Source organism: Abramis brama (assembly GCF_963993115.1).
Source record: "Abramis brama genome assembly, chromosome: 4".
In the NCBI taxonomy this organism is placed as follows: domain Eukaryota; kingdom Metazoa; phylum Chordata; class Actinopteri; order Cypriniformes; family Leuciscidae; genus Abramis; species Abramis brama.
In genome coordinates, this window is record NC_139966.1 from 30,833,680 (window position 1) to 30,854,020 (window position 20,341).

Here is a 20,341-nt window from a genome sequence, read left to right on the forward strand (position 1 = left end):
GATGCAGTTGATGTGCCAATGCAGTTGAACTCGGGGGGATGTCAGACAAAGTGAATCGCATAGCCAGTCTGATGGTCTGAACGAGCAAGTGAGACGGGCTGGGAGCGCTAGCTAGGCCCCCAGAGACCATAAAAGTGGGACCAGAGGAACCAGACGTTCCTGCAGTGGGGCAGTGAGGCGGAATGCAGGGACCCAACTCGGGGTCTGAGTGTGCAGTGCAACACTTACCTGGTTCCACGGTTGGGCAGAGGGTATATGAGGAGGCTTCCTCGGGTCCTCAAAACGCATGCTGCTGCTTGCTGGCGATAGGAGAGGGACCTGAGGGTGGTAAGGCATAGCAACGCGCACCACCAACCGCGCCCTCTTGAGACCCAGAGATAGAGGAAACTGCTCTTTTATTGAGAATTTGAAACAAATAAAACTGAACACAGGATTCTCCACCTGGTTCTCCTCTGGGGAGGGAGTGATGCGGTCACCATCTCCTGAAGAGCTGCTCCCTCCATCTCTGGGGTCACCCGTTTCAGGGCCGCTTGTTCTTGCGCATACCGTCTGGTTTGGACTGGCTTTCATCCAACCGGCTCTCATGCTGTGGCCTGGGTGGAGGCTGCTGTTGAGGATGAGTGGGAGCGGAGGCAGCCGCAGGGGGACTGCACCCAGTGGAAGGCTGGAAGCAGCAGGCCGGTTTGATCGCCTCCGTCTGCTTTTGTGCAGCTGAGAACTGCTGGGCAAAGTTCCTAACCTTGTCGCAGAAAAGGCCGGCCTGGGAGATAGAGTCAAAAAAACAACACTTGTCGGCCTCCCGAGTATCCGCCAGGTTCAGCCAGTGATGGCATTCCTGGACTACTAGTGTTGACATCATCTGGCGCAGTGACTTTAATCACACGAAGGGCGAGGTCCGTCACTGTCTGCAGCTCCTGCAGAAGCCCTGAGTCAGCACTACCTTCTTGCAACTCCTTAAATGAGATATAACAAACACAGTTTCTGCCATGTTCTCATGTTAATCTTGAGTACCTATAGACCTTATGTAGCCCCTTTTCAGCGCTGCGCCCATTGTCTTTTGTCTTCCGGTCTGTATTTTCACAGTGATTTTTCGTGTTTATTAATGAACGGCTTGTTTTAAAATCTTCCCGGTCCACTGACATTTGATAAGTCACCTGCTTTAAACATTACAGTCCTCATGATAACTTTCAATAACTTTACATTAAGTAAATCCACTTCAAAAGCTAATTACTCCTGGACAGCAATGCCATAGAAATATACAGAGCGACCGCAAAAACGGAAGTTAAAAGACAATATTCTAAAGATGGCGGCGCCCTCGTTTCTCTGGCACATAAGGTCTATAGAGTAGTACTGCATCCTTCATATCTCCAAAGAGTCTTTAGTTTTATCAGATTTATAAAAGACATACGCTGTACCGATTCTTTTCGAAAAAGCTGGACTCCTGGAGGCATGCTGTGGGTGGAGCTAAAGAGTTTTTTTTTATCCCTGGATAACACACTGGAACTGCTTCATCTTTTAGTTTCAAATGATCTGCAAAATAAGCGTTGAACTAGTTTATAAACCTTTGTCACTGAAATGCCGGAAACAAACCAACTGTTCCCCTAACGCTGGGTTCTTTGGGAAGGTGAACAAGGTTATCTTTCCCTCACAACCAAAAACCCAATTCTTTGGTGACATTGTTGATTTCATGGTCTAGAAGTAAAATGTCAGCACTGCCGACGGCGTACGGACCGTAACCTGAATGAAGCATGTTGATGGGCGTTGCTCTTGCTCTGGTTGATGTGCTCTTCCAGGAGAAGTGCCCATACAAGGAATTCTGCCCTTTATGACATCATACATCATAATGTTCTCCATAGGGAATTTTTATTTTATTTCATGAAAACTTATAATCCCTTAAAGACATACCTACTTACTGTATACCTACAGTAACAATCCGAGGTTGTTGTGTGTGTCAGATGCCATGTCACTTAATGTTAATAACATAGTTGCACACTAGAGAAGCTTAATGTAGATCAGGGGTTTTCAAAGTCTAAGACAGTGGGCCTCCCTTTTGACACAACTTACCCAATGGCATGAAAAGTGCAGTTAGGCCTCGTTTACACTGTCAGTGAAATGTGACCCAATTCAGATTTTTTGCTCATATTTGACACATATCAGATGTGTTCTATGACCATAGAAAAAAAACGCATGCATTCGGATATTTCGAGATCGGTTTCAGGCCTCATTCATATGTGGAAATAAATCAGATATAAATCAGATATGTGCCAATGCGACTGTCATGTAAACAGGTAGATCGGATTTTCTGAGGCATTAGGCCATCTCCGCGGTTTAATGATGAGAGCAACCCCGACGCGCATCTGCAAAGGGACGGAATGGCCCGACGAAACGTGTCGTCGTAGGAGAGGAATGTGCACAAACGTTGACACAACATATCAAAGGTGCTCATCCTAACATTTTGGACCCACTGCTCCTCGTTAAAGCCAATATTTAAACAGAATATGCTCCCGCCAGTCCTGAGATCTCACTTGCACACAATAACTGAAGCATATGTGCAGGCTGCAATGATGGCACTTTTTGTCCTTCTCCACCTCATCTCAAGTCATGGTGATGTTTGGCGAACTTTGCTTATATCGCAGAGCTAGCATCAAGCATATTTCGCGTTTGTCCATCTGTGCAAGAGAATTTAACCCTTTAAGCATGCGCGATGTTTCAGATGGTATGGCAAGTGTAAACACATGAATCGGATATGGGTCACAGTTGAAAGAACGTGAAACGGACGGTCAAAAAAATCGGATAAAGGTAACAAATCAGAATTGGGTATCAAGACCTGCAGTGTCAGAATAATAACAATTTAACTTTTTAAATGTATTAATTTAAACAAATTATTAGGCTATGATTTTTACCACTCTCCGCGCCTCCCCTGGCATGCTCTGGCGCCCCCCTGGGGAAGCGCGCCCCACACTTTGAAAACCCTTGATGTAGATCAAAGTTTTCCTGCTTTTTCCTTCATAGAAATCGGATTTCAATATAAAGCTCCTTTTCTTTCTTGAATGATGTAAAGCAGCGTTTTTTACAGGAGAACGTACATTTGTGAACATGGAATTTTGCCATTTGAAGAATAAAATGTCCTGACTGTGCTTGTCTCTGCAGTTTTTGCCATTTGAAGAATAAAATGTATTATATCAACCTGACTGTGCTTGTCTCTACAGTTCTCCAAACTGATCCATTCACTGGATGAGAGCCAAGTGCTTCTATAACAAGTTTTTAATATTTTTTTATGAAAATATATATATTTAAATATCAAAGTAACTCCCACTCATTCTGAAAGACCGTTGTTTAACTGTCATACACACCCACTTGCCATAACTCTTCAGTTAAGACTTATTTACTTGCCATATCTCTGCCATTTTATGATTGTTACGTACTTGCGTCTCGTGAAATAAATGTCTTGTTTTGAGTCCTCTAACATCCTCCTGTCTGAGTCTCTAACAATTGTAGTCACACGTTTATTTCAATAAAAATTCCAAATTCTAAAAAATAATCTCTGTTGCAGTCACAGCTGTGTCTATTTGTGTGTGAGAGTGAGCATGTTTGTTCCAAATTGCATTTGTGCTCTAGTAACCAGGCCTTAGTTTTTGTGCAGAAATTTTCTGATTTTCAGATACTGAAATGTGTGACAAAATTTACTGAGCATTGATGAATCGATTGAACATTGATTTTATTTGTGGAAAACTGCAGAGCTTTCTGTGGAGTTCAGAATTTGTAAATTGTGTCTGTTCCTTCATTAAATTTGAATCACCCTACATTGGCAGCAACTCAAATGACACTTGACATCTGAGACTTGAGTTGCTATTTGAGATTGTGAAATTGTTGATTTTTAATTAGACTGAACTAGATTAATAATTATTTTGTATTGAATTACATTTATATTTCTACTGATTCTTTAAAGATCATATTAGGACTTTTATTATAGTTTGGCGATATGACGTCATAAGACTGCGCCGCTCTCCAGCCTCTGTTGTGATTCGGCTGAAAGGTTTGTAATTTTAAACGTTTTAAAGTATTTAAATCAATGCAAGCCTTCCAGGCAATTTTACAGTTTTTGCAAACATTGTAAAAATGATGAATTATTATTGAAAGTAACATTTGAATGATTTATCTACATTAATGCTCATCCACACACAGTAACAGAAAAGGTGCGTCTCATTTCGCCCCCTTTATCGTAAGTAAGTTTATTGTAAAAACGATTTCGGTCACTGGCGAGTGCAGATGGAGAAATGGAGCTTTTGAAACCCCGAGTCAATCGAATCAAATGTTTAGCGAAATGATTCAGTGATTCGAATCGCCGCACGCTGATCAAAACAGTGTTGATGCAAGGAGAACATAAACATGTAATGACAACTTTAACAAACCAATTTGTATTAATGTCTCTAGAATCTACAAACCAGTAAATACCACGTGTAAATCCTAAATGCCTTAATTATAAGAGTCTGTTTAGTGTGTGATCTTGTATTAACTTCATTTTTTATTGTTTGTCTAATCAGGTGATTTAAGTCCATTAACTCTCACTCTGACTGACTCTCTTAACACTGAACTACTGAACTAGAGCTGATTGAGACGCACCCAGAGATTTAGTTTGGATTTATTATTCCTTTCTGTTAATTATTCTCATCTTATTGTCTAAACACACAGAAAAACTGAGACACTATTGTAAATAGTGACACACTATTATAAAGATGGCGTTTATTAAAGAGGAGAGTGAAGACATGACGATTGAAGAAACATTCAGAGTGAAACAAGAAGATACTGAGGAACAAACAGGTTGGTTTCATTCTCAAAGCTGAACTCAGTCATTTGATCCTTATTAAAATGTCCAGCTCTACAGAAATTAATGATATTTTTGAAGAATGTCATATTAGTGTGTAACATTAAACCTAATGGGCCCTATCATACACCTAGCGTAATGTGGCACCAGGTGCGACGCAAGTGTTAGCATTTTCACATCCTGTGCCACGTTGTTTAAATAGCAAATGCATTTGCGCCCATCTGTTCGCCCATGGGTTGCTGGTCTGAAAACGAGTTCAGGTGCATTGTGTGTTCAGGTGCATTGTTGGCGCATTGCTATTCTGAGGCAACTGAAATAGACTGAGCCATTGACCAACTGAAACCTGGCCTAAAGTCAATGGCGCAGTATTTTTTTTATTACTGTTTGTGTTTAAAGATCGTGTTAATATGCGCCTATAGGCAGATGCACAACGCACGTACACTCATCTTATTACAAACACAGGGACGTGCAGCAGCACACAAACATTCCTAATATTAAAAATAAAAGGATTACAATGTAAGAGATTATTATTGTGTACATAAATATATGGTGGAATCTGGCTTTTCCCGTAGGTGGTCTGCTTGCGCGCTTTAACCTCGCGCACGAGCAGATCCATTTCCTTGCTAGAGAAGCGTTCAGTCTTTACGCTTGCAAATTCTGCCATGTAAATAGCGAATCCGCCATGGCGCAAGCGCAACTGGCTTTTAAAGGGAATGGGAAATGAGACTCTGATTAGTTTATTGCACGTTACTCCCAAAACACACCCATTACTAATTAAGAGAATAGGGTCAACTCTTTTAGACCATGCGCGCCTACCATTTTTCCCATCGTTAAACTAGTAAAAGTGAATTTGGACATGCCCTAAGTGCACTTGCGCCGTGCGCTTTAGACCATGTGCTTAGATCGTTAAAATGGGCCAAATATCTACTTCTGAACTGAAACAAGGAAAATCATTTATTTGGACATGCCCTAAGTGCACTTGCGCCGTGCGCTTTAGACCATGCGCTTAGATCGTTAAAATGGGCCAAATATCTACTTCTGAACTGAAACAAGGAAAATCATTTATTTCTATCACTAAATTATGCAACATTAGCAAAGCATGTTGCAGTAACAACAGTAACTAAAATCTAGAGGGTCAAAACATTTTACACATTACCATAATAAATATATTAACATACCTGAACATAATAGCAGTAAATATTTGATGACTCAAGCCAATTTTTCTTCTCATCTCAAAAGTGCTCGCTGTATCAAACTAGTGTCCTCTTAAAATTCAGAGGGCCAAAAAATGCTTAATTTACAATCAGCAAATAAGTTGTATCAAAAACACTAGCCTGTTTGGTGAGCAAATATAACAGCTAGTTATTTTATAACAAACTAACAATAGATGTCTTAAAACTGTTTAAATATTTGTTAGTTACACAAACAATTAAAATCAAAGACACAGATTGAGCACTAAAGAAAACATCTGTTGTGACTTTCACATCTTCTATCACTGTCACAGCTGGCTCAACAATGTGATATTAAGGGGAGACGACACAGATGAATAAGCTCAAAATAAAGAATTTATTAGATATACGTTAACAAAATAACAATCAAACCATCAGTCATCAGTAATATCAGTCAGTATGAAATGCCAGTGAATGGATGTGTAACTATAGAATGTTGTCAGGACAAGTGCATGGTTGTGAAACAAAAGTACCATTCTCAAAACTGACGCGCCGATCTGGCAAACTGCTCACGCAAGCAACAACTAGCCACACTGCATTGCTTAAATAGGAGCCAAGACAGGATTCAGGTGTTCTCAGACCACGCCCCGATTACCAATCAAACCTGTAAAGAGAAACAAAACAACCAAACCCACACAAAACAATCTGCATCCTAACACACACCCCTTTAAAAAACACACAATCAACCCATGATAATAATAATACTACTAATATTAATGAATCATAATATAGGTAAGCGCACTCTTTCCTCGTCCACCACATCATATAGAGACCAAAGCACCATCTCCTTACTCCGTCACAGGGGCACGTGACAAGGTATCAGCGAATACGTTATCAACCCCAGTGTTTCCGCTACATTCATTCTGCCGTGGTGGTCTGCCACACCAAAAATCATCCCGCCACGGATGCAGCTTCTCAGTGAGGTCTGATATTGAGCATACTATTGTGTTATTGTTAAGCCTCACTAAAGGCATAAAAAACAAAAAAGCACCATAAAGTTTTTGTGCACTATATTCCAAGACTTCTAAAGTCATTCGGTAGCATAATGTGGGGTAAAAATTAATATTTAAGTTGTTAAGTTAAAGTTAATGGAAACTCATCTCTCCTAAGTCATTCTCCATTCAGCATTCAAACAGCGTGTCGTGTTCGGTTACGACAGTAACACGATGACACTCTTTCCCAGATCAATGTTCCCATTATTATACTTTATTTGTAGATAAAGGTCTATGGTTTTGCATAGTTTTTTATTAGGCAAAACTATGATTTCACCAGATTCTAAAAATATCACTTGCTCTGCACTGCTACGCTATACTTTTTTTCAGTACACCTGCTTAATGGTCCCATAGCATGGATTATTTTATTATTTTATAATGTTTCCTGGGGTGCCCTTATAATGTTAGTATGTTTTTTAGATAAAAAATTATCATAATTTTGAATAAAAGGCATTTTTCCTAGCCTGATTTTAGCCTCTGATTTGAAGGCTCTGTTTGAAGGGGCGTGTCTGCTGTGAGACTTCAGTGTAAACGCCCACTGCTGTGATTGGCTGACATGCTTGCATATGAAATAGCAAATTATTACAAGTGGAACTCTATCGAAAACTTTTACTATTACAGCTATTATCTGTTTTTACTATCACAGTTATCGAGAGTAATAAATCGTGAGAAGTTTTTAAAGTATTTAGATCTATTCCCATCACATAAAAGGTTGCAGTGATGAGCATTGAGCAGATGACAGCCTGTTGATCGCGTGAATGAAGATCTTATCATTGCAACGCAGTTTCTGCACTCTCACTAATGCATTCACCAGTGCAATTGGAAAATAATCCGACATTGAACCAACCACTACGGCTGATTTAACCCTGTTTTGTTCACAATCGCGGGACAAATATGGTTTCAATAAATTTACGAGTCTCTTTCCTCATGTCTGGAGTGGAAATTTCATAATTAATGTCGGACAGTGCACGCACAACATTATATGGCCCCAAAAACCTAGTGCAGAACAGAGAACCTGGCAATGGCAACAATGCCAAAACCTGAACCCCAGATTGGAACACACGCTGTTCAGAATGACGATACAAGGGTTTTTTCATCTTAAGCTGGGCTTTTTCCAAATTTTCTCATGCTGCTTGACCAGCTAGAAATCCATCCACATATTCCAGCAGACTGTTTGGTAGCTGTTTACCCTTTAACTGATTACACACAACAGCAAGCGGACTGCACACCTTGTGTCCAAAAACTAATTAGTTTGGACTGAAACCCAAACTAGACTGAGTGACCTCCCTAGCAGCTAACGGAAGCCACAGAACCCCTTTCTCCCAGTCTCATATTTTAATATGCACGTAAAAGAGACTTGGATGAAAACGCTCCAGCGCTCCCTGACTCAGTGAATGGTATGCGCTGGACTGGTGGTGTTGAATTCCCAACTGTTTTAATATCTCCGCGAACATATTAGACGTAAAATTTGTTCCCTGGTCACTCTGAATGACCTTAGGGATATCAAAAATTTCATCATCGGCAGTCCGTCGTGTATCGACGATGACTGTCTGGATTGGAGGCTATTGTAGGCAGGCTCTCATGTGGGCTAGAATCCAATCCAATCCACTTTATTTATATAGCACAATTTAAACAAACAACAAGGTTACCAAAGTGCTTTACCAAGATAAAAATATAAAACAAAAAACAACCAAAATAAATAAAATAACATCAACAATGACAGCGACAACGAAGACCACAGCTGCTCTAATTGGTGAATCAAAAGCCAAGAAGAATGAAACAAAAGCACGCACATCAGTCTCAAAAGGGTGCTCGACTAGAAAACAGCAAATAAAAAATAAAGTATAAAGTCGGCAACACCTAAGCTCCAAAATTATCAAAAATATTTATTTTCAAGACAACTATCGCATAGCGTATGTAACGTTTCGAGCACGCAGGCTCTTCATCAGACAAATTGACTACAGATGTGCAACCTTTTATATCTCCAAGTGATCACATGTCCAAACATCATGTTACTAACCAATACAACAACTACAAAACGAAAAAAAAAGAAAAAAAGAAAAGAAAAAATACACACAAAAATATCTAAAAAACTATGCAAAATACAACAATATCATAATTAATATGGACTTCGAAAAACACTTTTCTTGATACCTGCAAAATATACATCAAAATAATTAAATTAAAATAATCACTCCAAAACCTTTGATGTATTATATACAAAAAGAGAGAAACACACACACACATATAACAATTCAAAGAAATGGACGAATATCAAAATCTTCATTAAGTCCTCTAGGGGACAACGTGTCTAATGTGAAAATCCAAAAAGCCTCACGCTGTAAAAGCAATTTATCAATGTCACCTCCACGACGTGGATACTTAACTACCTCGATGCCTATGTATTGAAGAGTAGAAACTGAATGTCTGAAAGCTGCAAAATGCTGTGCAACTGGACTTTTTGGATCATGGTGTCTAATTGCACATCGATGTTCAGAAATGCGATTCTTCAAAGGTCTACTAGTCTTACCAATGTAATATAAGCCACAAGGACAACGCAGCATATAAATAACATTGGCCGTCTTACACGAAATGGTGCCCGGGTTCCCAAAAGCCAGGGAATAAAAATATGTTTTTAAACGAGATTTAAAAGTGTGGAGGGTGGGTGCAACTTTAATGTGCGGCGGTAAATCATTCCACAATTTGGGAGCAACTGCTGAAAAAGAGCGGTTGCCTCTGGTCTTCAGCCTGGTCCTGGGCACGTTCAGCCGCAGCTGATAACCAGACCTCAGTGACCTTGACGGGGTGTAAATGTGCAGGAGCTCTGAAATGTACTGAGGTGCCAACCCATTTAGCGACTTAAAAACAAACATTAAAATCTTAAAATGTATTCTATCTAAAATATACAGGGAGCCAGTGGAGCGAGGCCAAAATAGGAGTAATGTGTTCATGTTTCCGGGTTCCTGTTAACAGATGAGCAGCTGCATTTTGGACTAACTATAGGCGTGAAAGGGAAGTTTGGTTCACGCCAATGTAAAGTGCATTACAGTAGTCCAAACGGGTCGAAATAAAAGCATGAATCACTTGCTCAAAAATATTAAAAGATAAAACAGGTTTAATTTTAGCTAAAAGCCTCAATTGATAAAAACAGGATTTAACCACCATGTTTATCTGCTTGTCCAGCTTAAATTCACTGTCAATTTTAATGCCTAAATTGGTAACTACTGGCTTTATATATTGCTGCAGGGACCCAAGGTTTACGGGAGTGGAGTCACAAACCCGGCTGGGTCCAAACACAATGATCTCAGTTTTTTCTTCGTTTAAATAAAAAAAAGACATCCAGGTTTTAACCCTCTGGGGTCTAAGGGGTTTTTGGGGTCCTTGAGATGTTCTGACATGCCCTGACATTTGTGCTTTTTTCAGTTGCTTATAAACATATTAATGGCAAAGGTGTAATTACACTATATTTAGCACAAACAGGGCTACCATAATATGTGAGCAACGTGCATGTACATGTTTGTATTTTTGAGAGAATAATGTTTATGCATGGTTATTGAAAAAACTAAAAACTAAAGTTTCTGAAATAAGGCCACAAAACACATACTAAATATGTGTCAATAAGACTTTTTTCTTCAAAATGATGTGAAAATCATCCTGCCTAATCATTCACATAACACAATACATTGATTTAAATCTTGTAAAACACTTTTTGTTTGGAAAGGCAATATGCACAAAGGGCGTCAACGATTCAACACCATCATGCATATTTAGTGATTCACACCTGAGGAGACAATGGGTCCCACATACATAATGAGCCATTCATTCATGTGTGTCACCTATAGCCACAAGAAAGAATGCAAGAGCATTGGTTCACAGTTGGAAGCATCTCAATTTAATTTTATTTTTCCACAAATTGTGCTTGCAAATTGTATAATATCCAAGGAAAACATGTCTAGTAATTGTGCAGTTAATTCTCATACTGTATTTTCAGTTTTGGAATATGTATCCTCTCCCCAAATTTGTCAATAATAAAACACAATAAAAATTATTTAAAGAAAAGGCTTATATTTACCTTTTAACATTTGTTTACATCTACCTTGTAAATATATATTTTTTTTATTAAAAAGGTTACAATTACAACAACAATTCAAGTGTAATCTTTCTTTGTAAAAACTAAAGTATACATTTTATCATACATATTTCAAAGTTAAGGATTCATTACTTTGAATATAGCCTACATTGACAAAACATACTATATTTAACATATTAGCAAAAATTGGCAAACAAAAGCTTATTTGAGGTGGCAGATATTTTACAGTAATGAGGATAGGAGCAGGCTTCACTCAATTTTAATAATACACTTTTCAGAGTGCTGGCCTAAAAATATAATACATAAGAATAGGACAGAGGCCGCACTATGCATAAACGTTTTTTATTCGTTGCACAAACGCGTTTCGGCGTGTGCACTGAAGAAGGCACACGCCGAAACGCGTTTGTGCAACGAATAAAAAACGTTTATGCATAGTGCGGCCTCTGTCCTATTCTTAGATATTTTACAGTAAAAATATATAATCCATCCAAAACTAGTCAATGAAATGTTGTCTTTCATATGTCTGTAACATAGGTCTTTCGTTTTTATTATAAGGAATATAAATGTTAATTTGCAGTTTAATACGTTGCTTATACAAATACATTTTATTTCAACATATTTCAGTCGATTTTTACTCATCTCAGTATAGCAATACAGTTTGCTAAAAGCAGATCATTCATTCACACACAGAAACGCGAGTGTGCGAGCTGTGGTAAACAGCGCATCTCTGCCGTTCATTCATTCACACAGAAACGCGATTCACTTGAGAATGAAAAAAACGTACTACAGTATTCCTCAGCTCAGCTGCATCTGCTCCTCGAAATACCAGCACTTCTGAGGTACATTTTCCATTATGATGATTATTCCTCACAGCGCTGCGAGACGGTGTAAACAAGTACAATGATCTGTATAAGCTTGATGTGTTTTCTCGAGCTGATATGGGGGCGTTCACAGTTTGCACGGATTGCCCCGGTCATTTGCGTTTGAACAGCGCGCGCTATTTCAAAAAACGGTGGAGTGTTCCTTTAACTACAGATCGAGTAGTGATTTTACGCATCACATAAGTTGCTGGATAGCGAGTACTCTGACACATTACGGACAACAAATATTTATTTCCAGACTCTGAAGGAGGTAACTAGGGATGCACCGATACCACTTTTTCCAGAACAAGTCCGATACGATACTCCCATTTTTGTACTCGCCGATACCGATACCGAAAACCGATGCCTGTATTTTCACTGCATTTCTAATTTTTAAATATATTAGAGATAAACCAAAAGAATCATATTAGTTGGCTTACTTTTTTAATCAAATATATATTTATACATATATATTTATATTATGCGTACGTATATATATACACATTCAGTTATTTTCATGCTTAATTAAGCCTGCTAAAATGCATTGTATGAGCTTCTGTTACTTTCACTGTTCATTCTATTGCTCAGATCATATTTTATCTTTCATTTAATATTACAGCACATATTTAGAGCAGCTCCAGAAATGTTTCAGTGCTGAGGATTGGGTAAAAAAACAAAACAATTGCATATTCTTAACTGTATACATTTAATATAGATGTATATTTTTGTAAAGTTGAAAAGGGTAGCCTATTTAGTCAAGAGCAGTGAGTAATTTATTTGTTCATTGTTTGATTAAAAAAGTATTAAACTTCTGCCTCTTTAAGACCGAACGCACGGACGACGGACCCCATTTGAATATAGCTAGGCCTACTGTCTACGTTCACTCGAGATATAACCGACTTTGTTTACTGGGATACTCGCCAAGACGGGTGTTTTTGCATAAACTTGTGTGAATTCGTCCGTACAAGCGCAAGACGTGAAAGACAATTCAATTCATTATTTGCGCGCTGTCTGAGACACTGGTTTGCGGGGCGCGTGCTTTGGATGTTTGCGTTCATGGAACTTCTTGACTTGCTCACGTGTCCTGTAACAATGTAGGGAGCCACAACCCATTATACATAAATCAGGTAACAGTTCATGTTTTACGTACATATACGATTTAGTTTAAATCCAAATGACACTTGCTGAGTGAACGATCAGCAATCAAGAGCATTCAACAGAAGTGCTCTCTCTCTCTCTCTCTCTCTCATCAGTTAACATTGATAAGCTACATTATGTCTTGTTTGACTTTGCCATTTACATCTGACTGAACTACAAACTTTCCAATGACGTCTGGTTAAAGGGATGCGCTCGACCAGCTCGTGCGTCTGTCCCGCTGCGCGCTCAATCCACTGCACGTTTTTCTCTTATCAGCTCGCGCACCAAAGCAATCTGTTACTATATTTTGTTTAATATTCCACTAGTAAGATACATTTACTTCATAGACAGCCTTCTTTTTTTAATCCCCATTATACCCTCTGTTGTCAGTGTTTCTTTTTCTGGACACAAACACTGTTTACACGCGGCCTGGTATCGGAGCATTTTTACGAGTACGAGTACATTGAGCTCAGTATCGGCCCGATACCGATACTGGTATCGGTATTGGTGCATCCCTAGAGGTAACGGACAGACACAATCTATTAACAGATGCTCAAACGGTTGTTCCACTGGAGGTATTTGGCACAGTGGAGCTCATTTTAACCCCCTGGGGTCGGCGGTATCGCCGGCGATACCAGCTCGCTTTTTTTCTTATCAGTTCAAAAGAAATTAATTTTGCTCTCTTGACTTTGATATTACAAACAAGTTTCATACATCAATCGATTCTGTTAAATGTGTATTATTTTTGTGTATACTCACAATAAAAACAAAGTGTTGTGCTTTTTGCCAAATAAAGAAAAATAAACGTGATGCGAGTTCTGCCTTTTCTCTGTCAGTGAAGTCCATTCTGAAACGCGTCCAAAAATGAACTGTAACTCAGCGAATACTCAGTCAAACAGACATACAGACGCACAGGCATGAAGCTTGAATTCTCTTCTTTTAAATGAAGTAATTTATATAAAAAACAAATATTCTCATCTTGTGAAATCTGTATTAAAAGAGAGCGATTCCAGTCGAGCTCATTAGAGCTCATTCAAATGTAATGTGACCACACCCCGGAGAGCGCGCGCTATTCAAACGCAAATTCTGAGAACCATTTCAGTCCTGTGAAACGCCCACATAAGCTGTAAACACAGCGCGCTTCGAGTGAGGCATAATATAGCCTACCTAATAATCCTGGAGAAAAGTTTCCTCAGAACAGTGCTGATATGAGGAGCAATAGATCCCGCTGAGGAGTGAGGTAGGCTAAGTTATCTTTTCTCAAGTGTTAATGTGGAATAACGTTATGGAATAACGTTAGTGTAGGCCTATGTAAACCGCAAAAAGATGAATCGCGTTTCTATAATATGAATCGCGTTTCTGTGAGATGAATGAAGGGTACATATTTGTAAAGACTGTTTAGCCTAAATATGAATCGCGTGTCTGTGTGAAAGAATAAACCGCTTTAATCAACTAAAATGCTTTGCTATACTGAGATGAGTAAAAATCGACTGAAATATGTTGAAATAAAATGTCTTTGTATAAGCAACGTATTAAACTGCAAATTAACATTTATATGCCCTAATATTTCATAAAAACAACGTTACAGTCAGGCGAAATATGAAAGACAACATTTTGTTGACTAGATTTGGGTACAGTTTTTACTGTAGAATATATTGCCACATCAAATAAGCTTTTGTTTAGCAATTTCTGCTCATATGTTCTCTCTCTCTCTCTCTCTCTCTCTCTCTCTCTCTATATATATATATATAAAATACTATTTTTGTCAAAAATAAAGTCATAAACTAAGATGTTAGATGTTCCAATGTTGGCTATATTCAAACTAATGAATACATATGATCAAATGTAGGCCTATAATCATTTTTTTACAAAGAAAGAGTACACTTGAAATATTGTTGAAATTGTAATTATTGTTGTAATTGTAACCTTTTTAATAAAATAGCAAAACATATTTACAAGATAGATGTAAGCAAAATCTTAAATGGTCAATATAAGTCTTCTTCTAAATATATCTTTTGTCCTTGCATTCATTCTTGGCTCAGTCAGTGTCACACCTGAATGAATGGCTCATTATGCAGAGTGGGTGGGACATTGTATAAAGCTATAAAGCAATAGACCTTTCTGCTTAATTCTATTCTTTCTGCATATTCCATCATCTAAAATTTAATCAAATGAAACATTCTTTTTTTAAACTTGTTTTATTAGTTTCAGTATTTTAACTTTATGCACACTGCATCAATGACTCACTCATTAAGATGGTCGCCTGCTGCCTCCTACTGGCAGTTTATAAATATTATTTCTATGCACAAATAATATTTCTTATTTGTATATTCAAAAAATATTTTAAATAATCTCATTACATTATTTAATGCAGTTTATTTGATTGGTAACAGCCCTTTAGCATCTTATTATTCTATTGTAATTTATTGATCAAATTTAAGAATTTTAAATGAAAGATGAAGCAAACGATTAGGGAAAAATGCCCTTTATAAAGGTTAAAATATAAATATGCTGATTTATATATGTTAAAGCTGACTGAACTGATGAGAATTCTGATTCGGAATAAATTATATTTACAACACAGACACACAAAAATCAAATTTTTTTCCTGTTCTAACAAATGTTTTTACTCAGACAAGTGAATGACCGACCGAAGGACAAATGAAAAGGCTTAAATGTTGAGCCCTGGTATATATTTTTTATTATTATTCATTTATTTACCCATAAACCTGTCTTTAGGAAGCCATAAGTTACAGTGGCAAGAATAACTTTGTGAAACCTTTGGGGGTGGTGGACAGGGTTTAAATTAAGACAGGAGTTTGCCTTAATCTAGTTGATCATGCATTTCTTTTCTTTTATTCCACAGCTGATGTGTGCAGTTTTTTTTTGCTTGCATTAAAATAATTTTCTCTTGTTTTGTTTTTTAATTGCAGTCTTTTTCTTCTGCCATTCATGCTTATCAGCTCCATGCAATCTTAAGCTTTTCTTGGTTCAGCTGCACACAGTCTGACAAGGTTTTTTGGCAGTTTGCTAAAATAAAAGACCCATTCTAAGAGCTGTTGACTTTTCTACCTTGGGAAAGAACGTTAAACGAGCAACTTAAAAAGGCATGACAAATCATGACATAAGACTGACATCACTCGCAATGTACCAATGCATTATCCCTCATGAACAAATATAACGTCTGATGTTTGCACGTGCATACCAGTTTACCATTATGACATCGTTCATGAATAAACATGACGTCTGAACACGGACAAACGGTGCGTGTTGACGCGTCAAAATTCACGCATTTCGTTTAAAGACTTTTGAACGCGATCGCTTGCCATAGTGTTTACCACTGACTTTGCGGCGCTCATGTCATTGTCACTTAAGGGAGTCACGGCTCACGTCGCAAAACAGTCTTGCAGTATAACGCAGTAACGCAGCCTGCTTACGGGGAAGTAACGGTAATCTAATTACTGTTTTTGCAATTGTAATCCCTTACTTCACTCGTTACTTGAAAAAAGTAATCGGATTACAGTAGCGCGTTACTGCCCATCAGTGCATATGAACTTGATGAAAATGAAAGTACAGATTCCAAAATAAATGACTCCGTTGATCCAGTATCTCGTAGAATTCTCACGGGGACACCCTCACCTACTTTTGACTGAGAGACAAAAACTTCAGAAATAAATGGTGCATAACCTGTACTTTGTTCAATGTTGGAGCAATTTCTCTTTACCATTGACATATTTTCTGAATGTAGTATAGATTGCGTGCAACTAGTCAGTAATACAGGTGCAGAATGGCCTAGTGGTTGTGGTTAGGCCTAGTGGTTAGGGAGTTGGACTGGTAACCCAAAGGTTGCTGGTTCGATTCCAGAACCGGTGGGAAATGACTGAGGTGCCCTTGAGCAAGGCACCTAACCCCTAATCGCTCCCCGGGCGCCACACAAAGGCTGGGTGTGTGTATCCACGTTTGCAGTGTGTGTGTGTTAACTACTCACTACTCTGCTCCTAATGTGTGTGCATTAACTTGGATGGGTTAAATGCAGAGGTCAAATTCCAAGTATGGGTTACCATACTTGGCCGCCACGTGTCACTTTCACTTTCATGAATTTCTCTTACCTTACCAGGGTATATTCCTCAATCAACATTATAATGCATCAGATATATCCAGTCAAATCTACATACGAAATTATTCAAATAACGAATTTAGCCTACCCCAAAAATACAATTCAGCCTAGGTAATTCTAACGGTCAAAACTGTGCACATTCTCATCTCCCCACCTAATCCTAACAACACCCTCTAACTAAATCGCCCCCATAGTCTTCCGTGCACTTCCAACAGTCGAGCCCTTTGAAGCACTCAAATACCGATGGCGTGGAACAGAACAAACAGTTCGGAGCCACCACCACAGCAGTGCATTCAACCAAGGAGCCGCACAAAAAGAATAAACTAAAACAAAAATCAACGCAAAGCGTTACTACAACCTAGCTGGGGAGTTTAAACACAATTTTAAACCGCAAGAACTTACCTTTTCAAAGCTGACAACAAAATCGACGCATCAGTCACAACTTACGTCAAATGGTCTACCCCACAGAACTAATTAAACCTACAAAATTTATGAACGAACCAAATCAAACAACAAAAAATTGGACAAGCCCCCATATGTCACAGCTGTCTCAACGATGTGACATTAAGGGAAGACGACACAGAAGAATAAGCTGAAAAGAAAGATTTTATTACATATAAATTAACAAAATAACATAATAAAACCGTCAGTCATCAGTAATATCAGTCAGTATGAAATGTGCATGGTTGTGTAAAAGTAACATTCTCAAAACTGACACGCCGATCTGGCAAACTGTTCAAGCAACAACTTAGTAGCGCCCCTACTAGCCACACTGCGTTGCTTAAATAGGAGCCAAGACAGGATTCAGGTGTTCTCAGACCACGCCCCAATCACCAATCAAACCTGAAAAGAGAAACAAAACAATCTGAATCCTAACAATCACCCTCTGTTGTAAATTTACCATCATAAGTTATTCAAGGATGAGAGTGTTTTTTCTCCTGAACTCCATGAAGCAGCATAATATTCTTCATGTTATATGTATGTTAATTAGATATGTAAATAATTAAACATTGGTCTTCAATAGTATCATGCATTTGTAGATCACAGCCACAGGTGGTTTACATACACCTTGCAGAATCTAAATAAGAGGGATCATACAAAATGCATGTTATTTTTTATTTAGTAATGTCCTAAATAAGACATTTTACATTAAATGTTTGCATAGTTCACAAGACAAAAAAATTGCTGAGGTTATAAAATTAACCCCGTTCAAAAGTTGTCATATCCTTGATTCTTAATATTTTGTCGTTACCTGGATGATCCGCAATTTTTTTTTGTCTGTTTTGTGATGTTGTTCTTGAGTCCCTTGTTTGTGAAACTGTTAAGCAGTTAAACTCTTCCTAATGTTCTTCAGAAATATCCATCAGCAAAAATTGAGGTGAGATAAACCCCCAAATGCCCAAAGGGAGGAATTCAGAAATTCTTGAGACAGTTGAGAGCACACCATTTTTCTAATAGGAATGTGGTTGGGAACCCCTGTATTAAACTCAGGTTAACTTGTATTTCTCTTTTTTGCCTTAGACCTGATGCAGCTGAAAGAAGAGAGTGAAGAACTGAATGAAATGGAAGAAAAAGATCAGTATGAGAAACATTGTGATTTCATAAATGGAGAAAATTATTTTAGTTGCTCAGGGATCGAAAAGGCTTCCTCACGAAAAAGAGTTCAAAAGACAGGAGCTAGAAGTAATGTCAACTGCCAACAGTGTGGAAAGAGTTTTGGTAAATATGACTACATTAAAGTCCACATGAGAATTCACTCTGGAGAGAAGCCTTACTCTTGCCAACAATGTGGAAAAAGTTTCACTCAAAGAGGACACCTTAAAGTCCACATGAGAATTCACACTGGCGAGAAGCCTTTCTCCTGCCAACAGTGTGGAAAAAGTTTCGCTGAAAAACGAGGCCTTAAAGTCCACACGAGAATTCACACTGGAGAGAAGCCTTACAAGTGCAAACAGTGTGGAAAAAGTTTCACTGAAAAATACAGCCTTAAAATCCACATGAAAATTCACACTGGAGAGAAGTCCTACACATGCCAACAGTGTGGAAAAAAATTCCTTCGAAAAGAAAGCCTTAAAAACCACATGAAAATTCACACTGGAGAAAAGCCCTACACCTGCAAGCTGTGTGAAAAGTGTTTTACACATAAACAATCCCTTGATTTCCACATGAAAACTCACACTGGAGAAAAGCCTTACGCCTGCAAACTGTGTGAGAAGAGCTTCTCACGAAAAGATAGTCTTAAGACTCACATGAAAATTCACACTGGAGAAAAGCCGTTTGTATGTGCTCAGTGTGGAAAGAGTTTCAATCGTAAAGAAACACTTAATTCCCACATAAGAAGTCACACTGGAGAGAAGCCTTACACCTGTAAACTGTGTGGGAAGAGCTTCTCACAACAAGGAAACCTAAGGACCCACATGAGAAGTCACACAGGAGAGAAGCCATTTGTATGTGGTCAATGTGGGAAAAGTTTCTGCATTAAAGTAAACCTTAATATCCACATGAGGATTCACTCGAGAGAAACTGTTTAAATGTCATTAGTGTGGAATGAGTTTCAAAAAAGAAATATGTATCTGTTAAATCTGTGTATATCTATGTTCACACTGCAACTGAATGTTGGCCAAATCTGATCGTCCACCTTATTGAATACTTGTTTTATTTGCATTCTTATATTTTTTATTCTTTGACTATAGGCTTTTTTATTCTTATATTCAATTTCAATTGTAGGGCGACGTCACTCCATTCTGAATATTGACACCTCAAAATCAAAATATTAGTTTTACTATGAAATGCCAAAATATGAATGAAAGATTGCACATAAAAGGACATAAACTAAAGATGAAATTAAATAATACATGGCAATGTTTATTTCATTTAGTGAGTGATTGCACAGGTAAGCATATGTTGTCAATCTGAACTTGATCATGACTACTGTTGGTGCTCATCTTTTAAAATCTGGAAGCTGGTTTCAAGGCCAAAGTTGCTCATCCCTGATTTAAACAATGCAGATTGCAGCTTAAAAAAGGGCCACCATCTCCAAAAACTCAAAGTTTAGTTTTTTGTGTTTTATTAGGGTTGGAACTAAAGTCTG

General features: G+C 38.2%; 1 protein-coding gene across 2 annotated transcripts; it reads left to right on the forward strand.

Annotated features, from left to right (window-relative positions):
• Positions 1–3,969: 3,969 nt before the first annotated feature.
• LOC311081058 (uncharacterized protein) lies at positions 3,970–20,102 on the forward strand. 2 transcript variants are annotated; one of them, XM_084111456.1, is made up of 3 exons: positions 3,970–4,036; positions 4,693–4,821; positions 18,772–20,102. In XM_084111456.1, the coding sequence occupies exons 2-3, from the start codon at positions 4,737–4,739 to the stop codon at positions 19,779–19,781; spliced, it is 1,095 nt and encodes a 364-aa protein (XP_083967582.1). In that variant the 5' UTR covers positions 3,970–4,036; positions 4,693–4,736; the 3' UTR covers positions 19,782–20,102. The 2 variants fall into 2 exon arrangements, with proteins under 2 accessions (XP_083967582.1, XP_083967583.1); XM_084111457.1 differs by lacking the exon at positions 3,970–4,036 and adding an exon at positions 4,227–4,391.
• Positions 20,103–20,341: the final 239 nt, after the last annotated feature.

What these genes read in the sequence shown, in the direction of transcription:
- LOC311081058 (XM_084111456.1), top strand. Translation starts at nt 4,737, where the DNA reads ATGGCGTTTATTAAAGAGGAGAGTGAAGACATGACGATTGAAGAAACA. An exon ending in AGATACTGAGGAACAAACAG is followed by an intron (nt 4,822 to 18,771) that starts GTTGGTTTCATT and finishes TTTTTGCCTTAG; the next exon opens with ACCTGATGCAGCTGAAAGAA.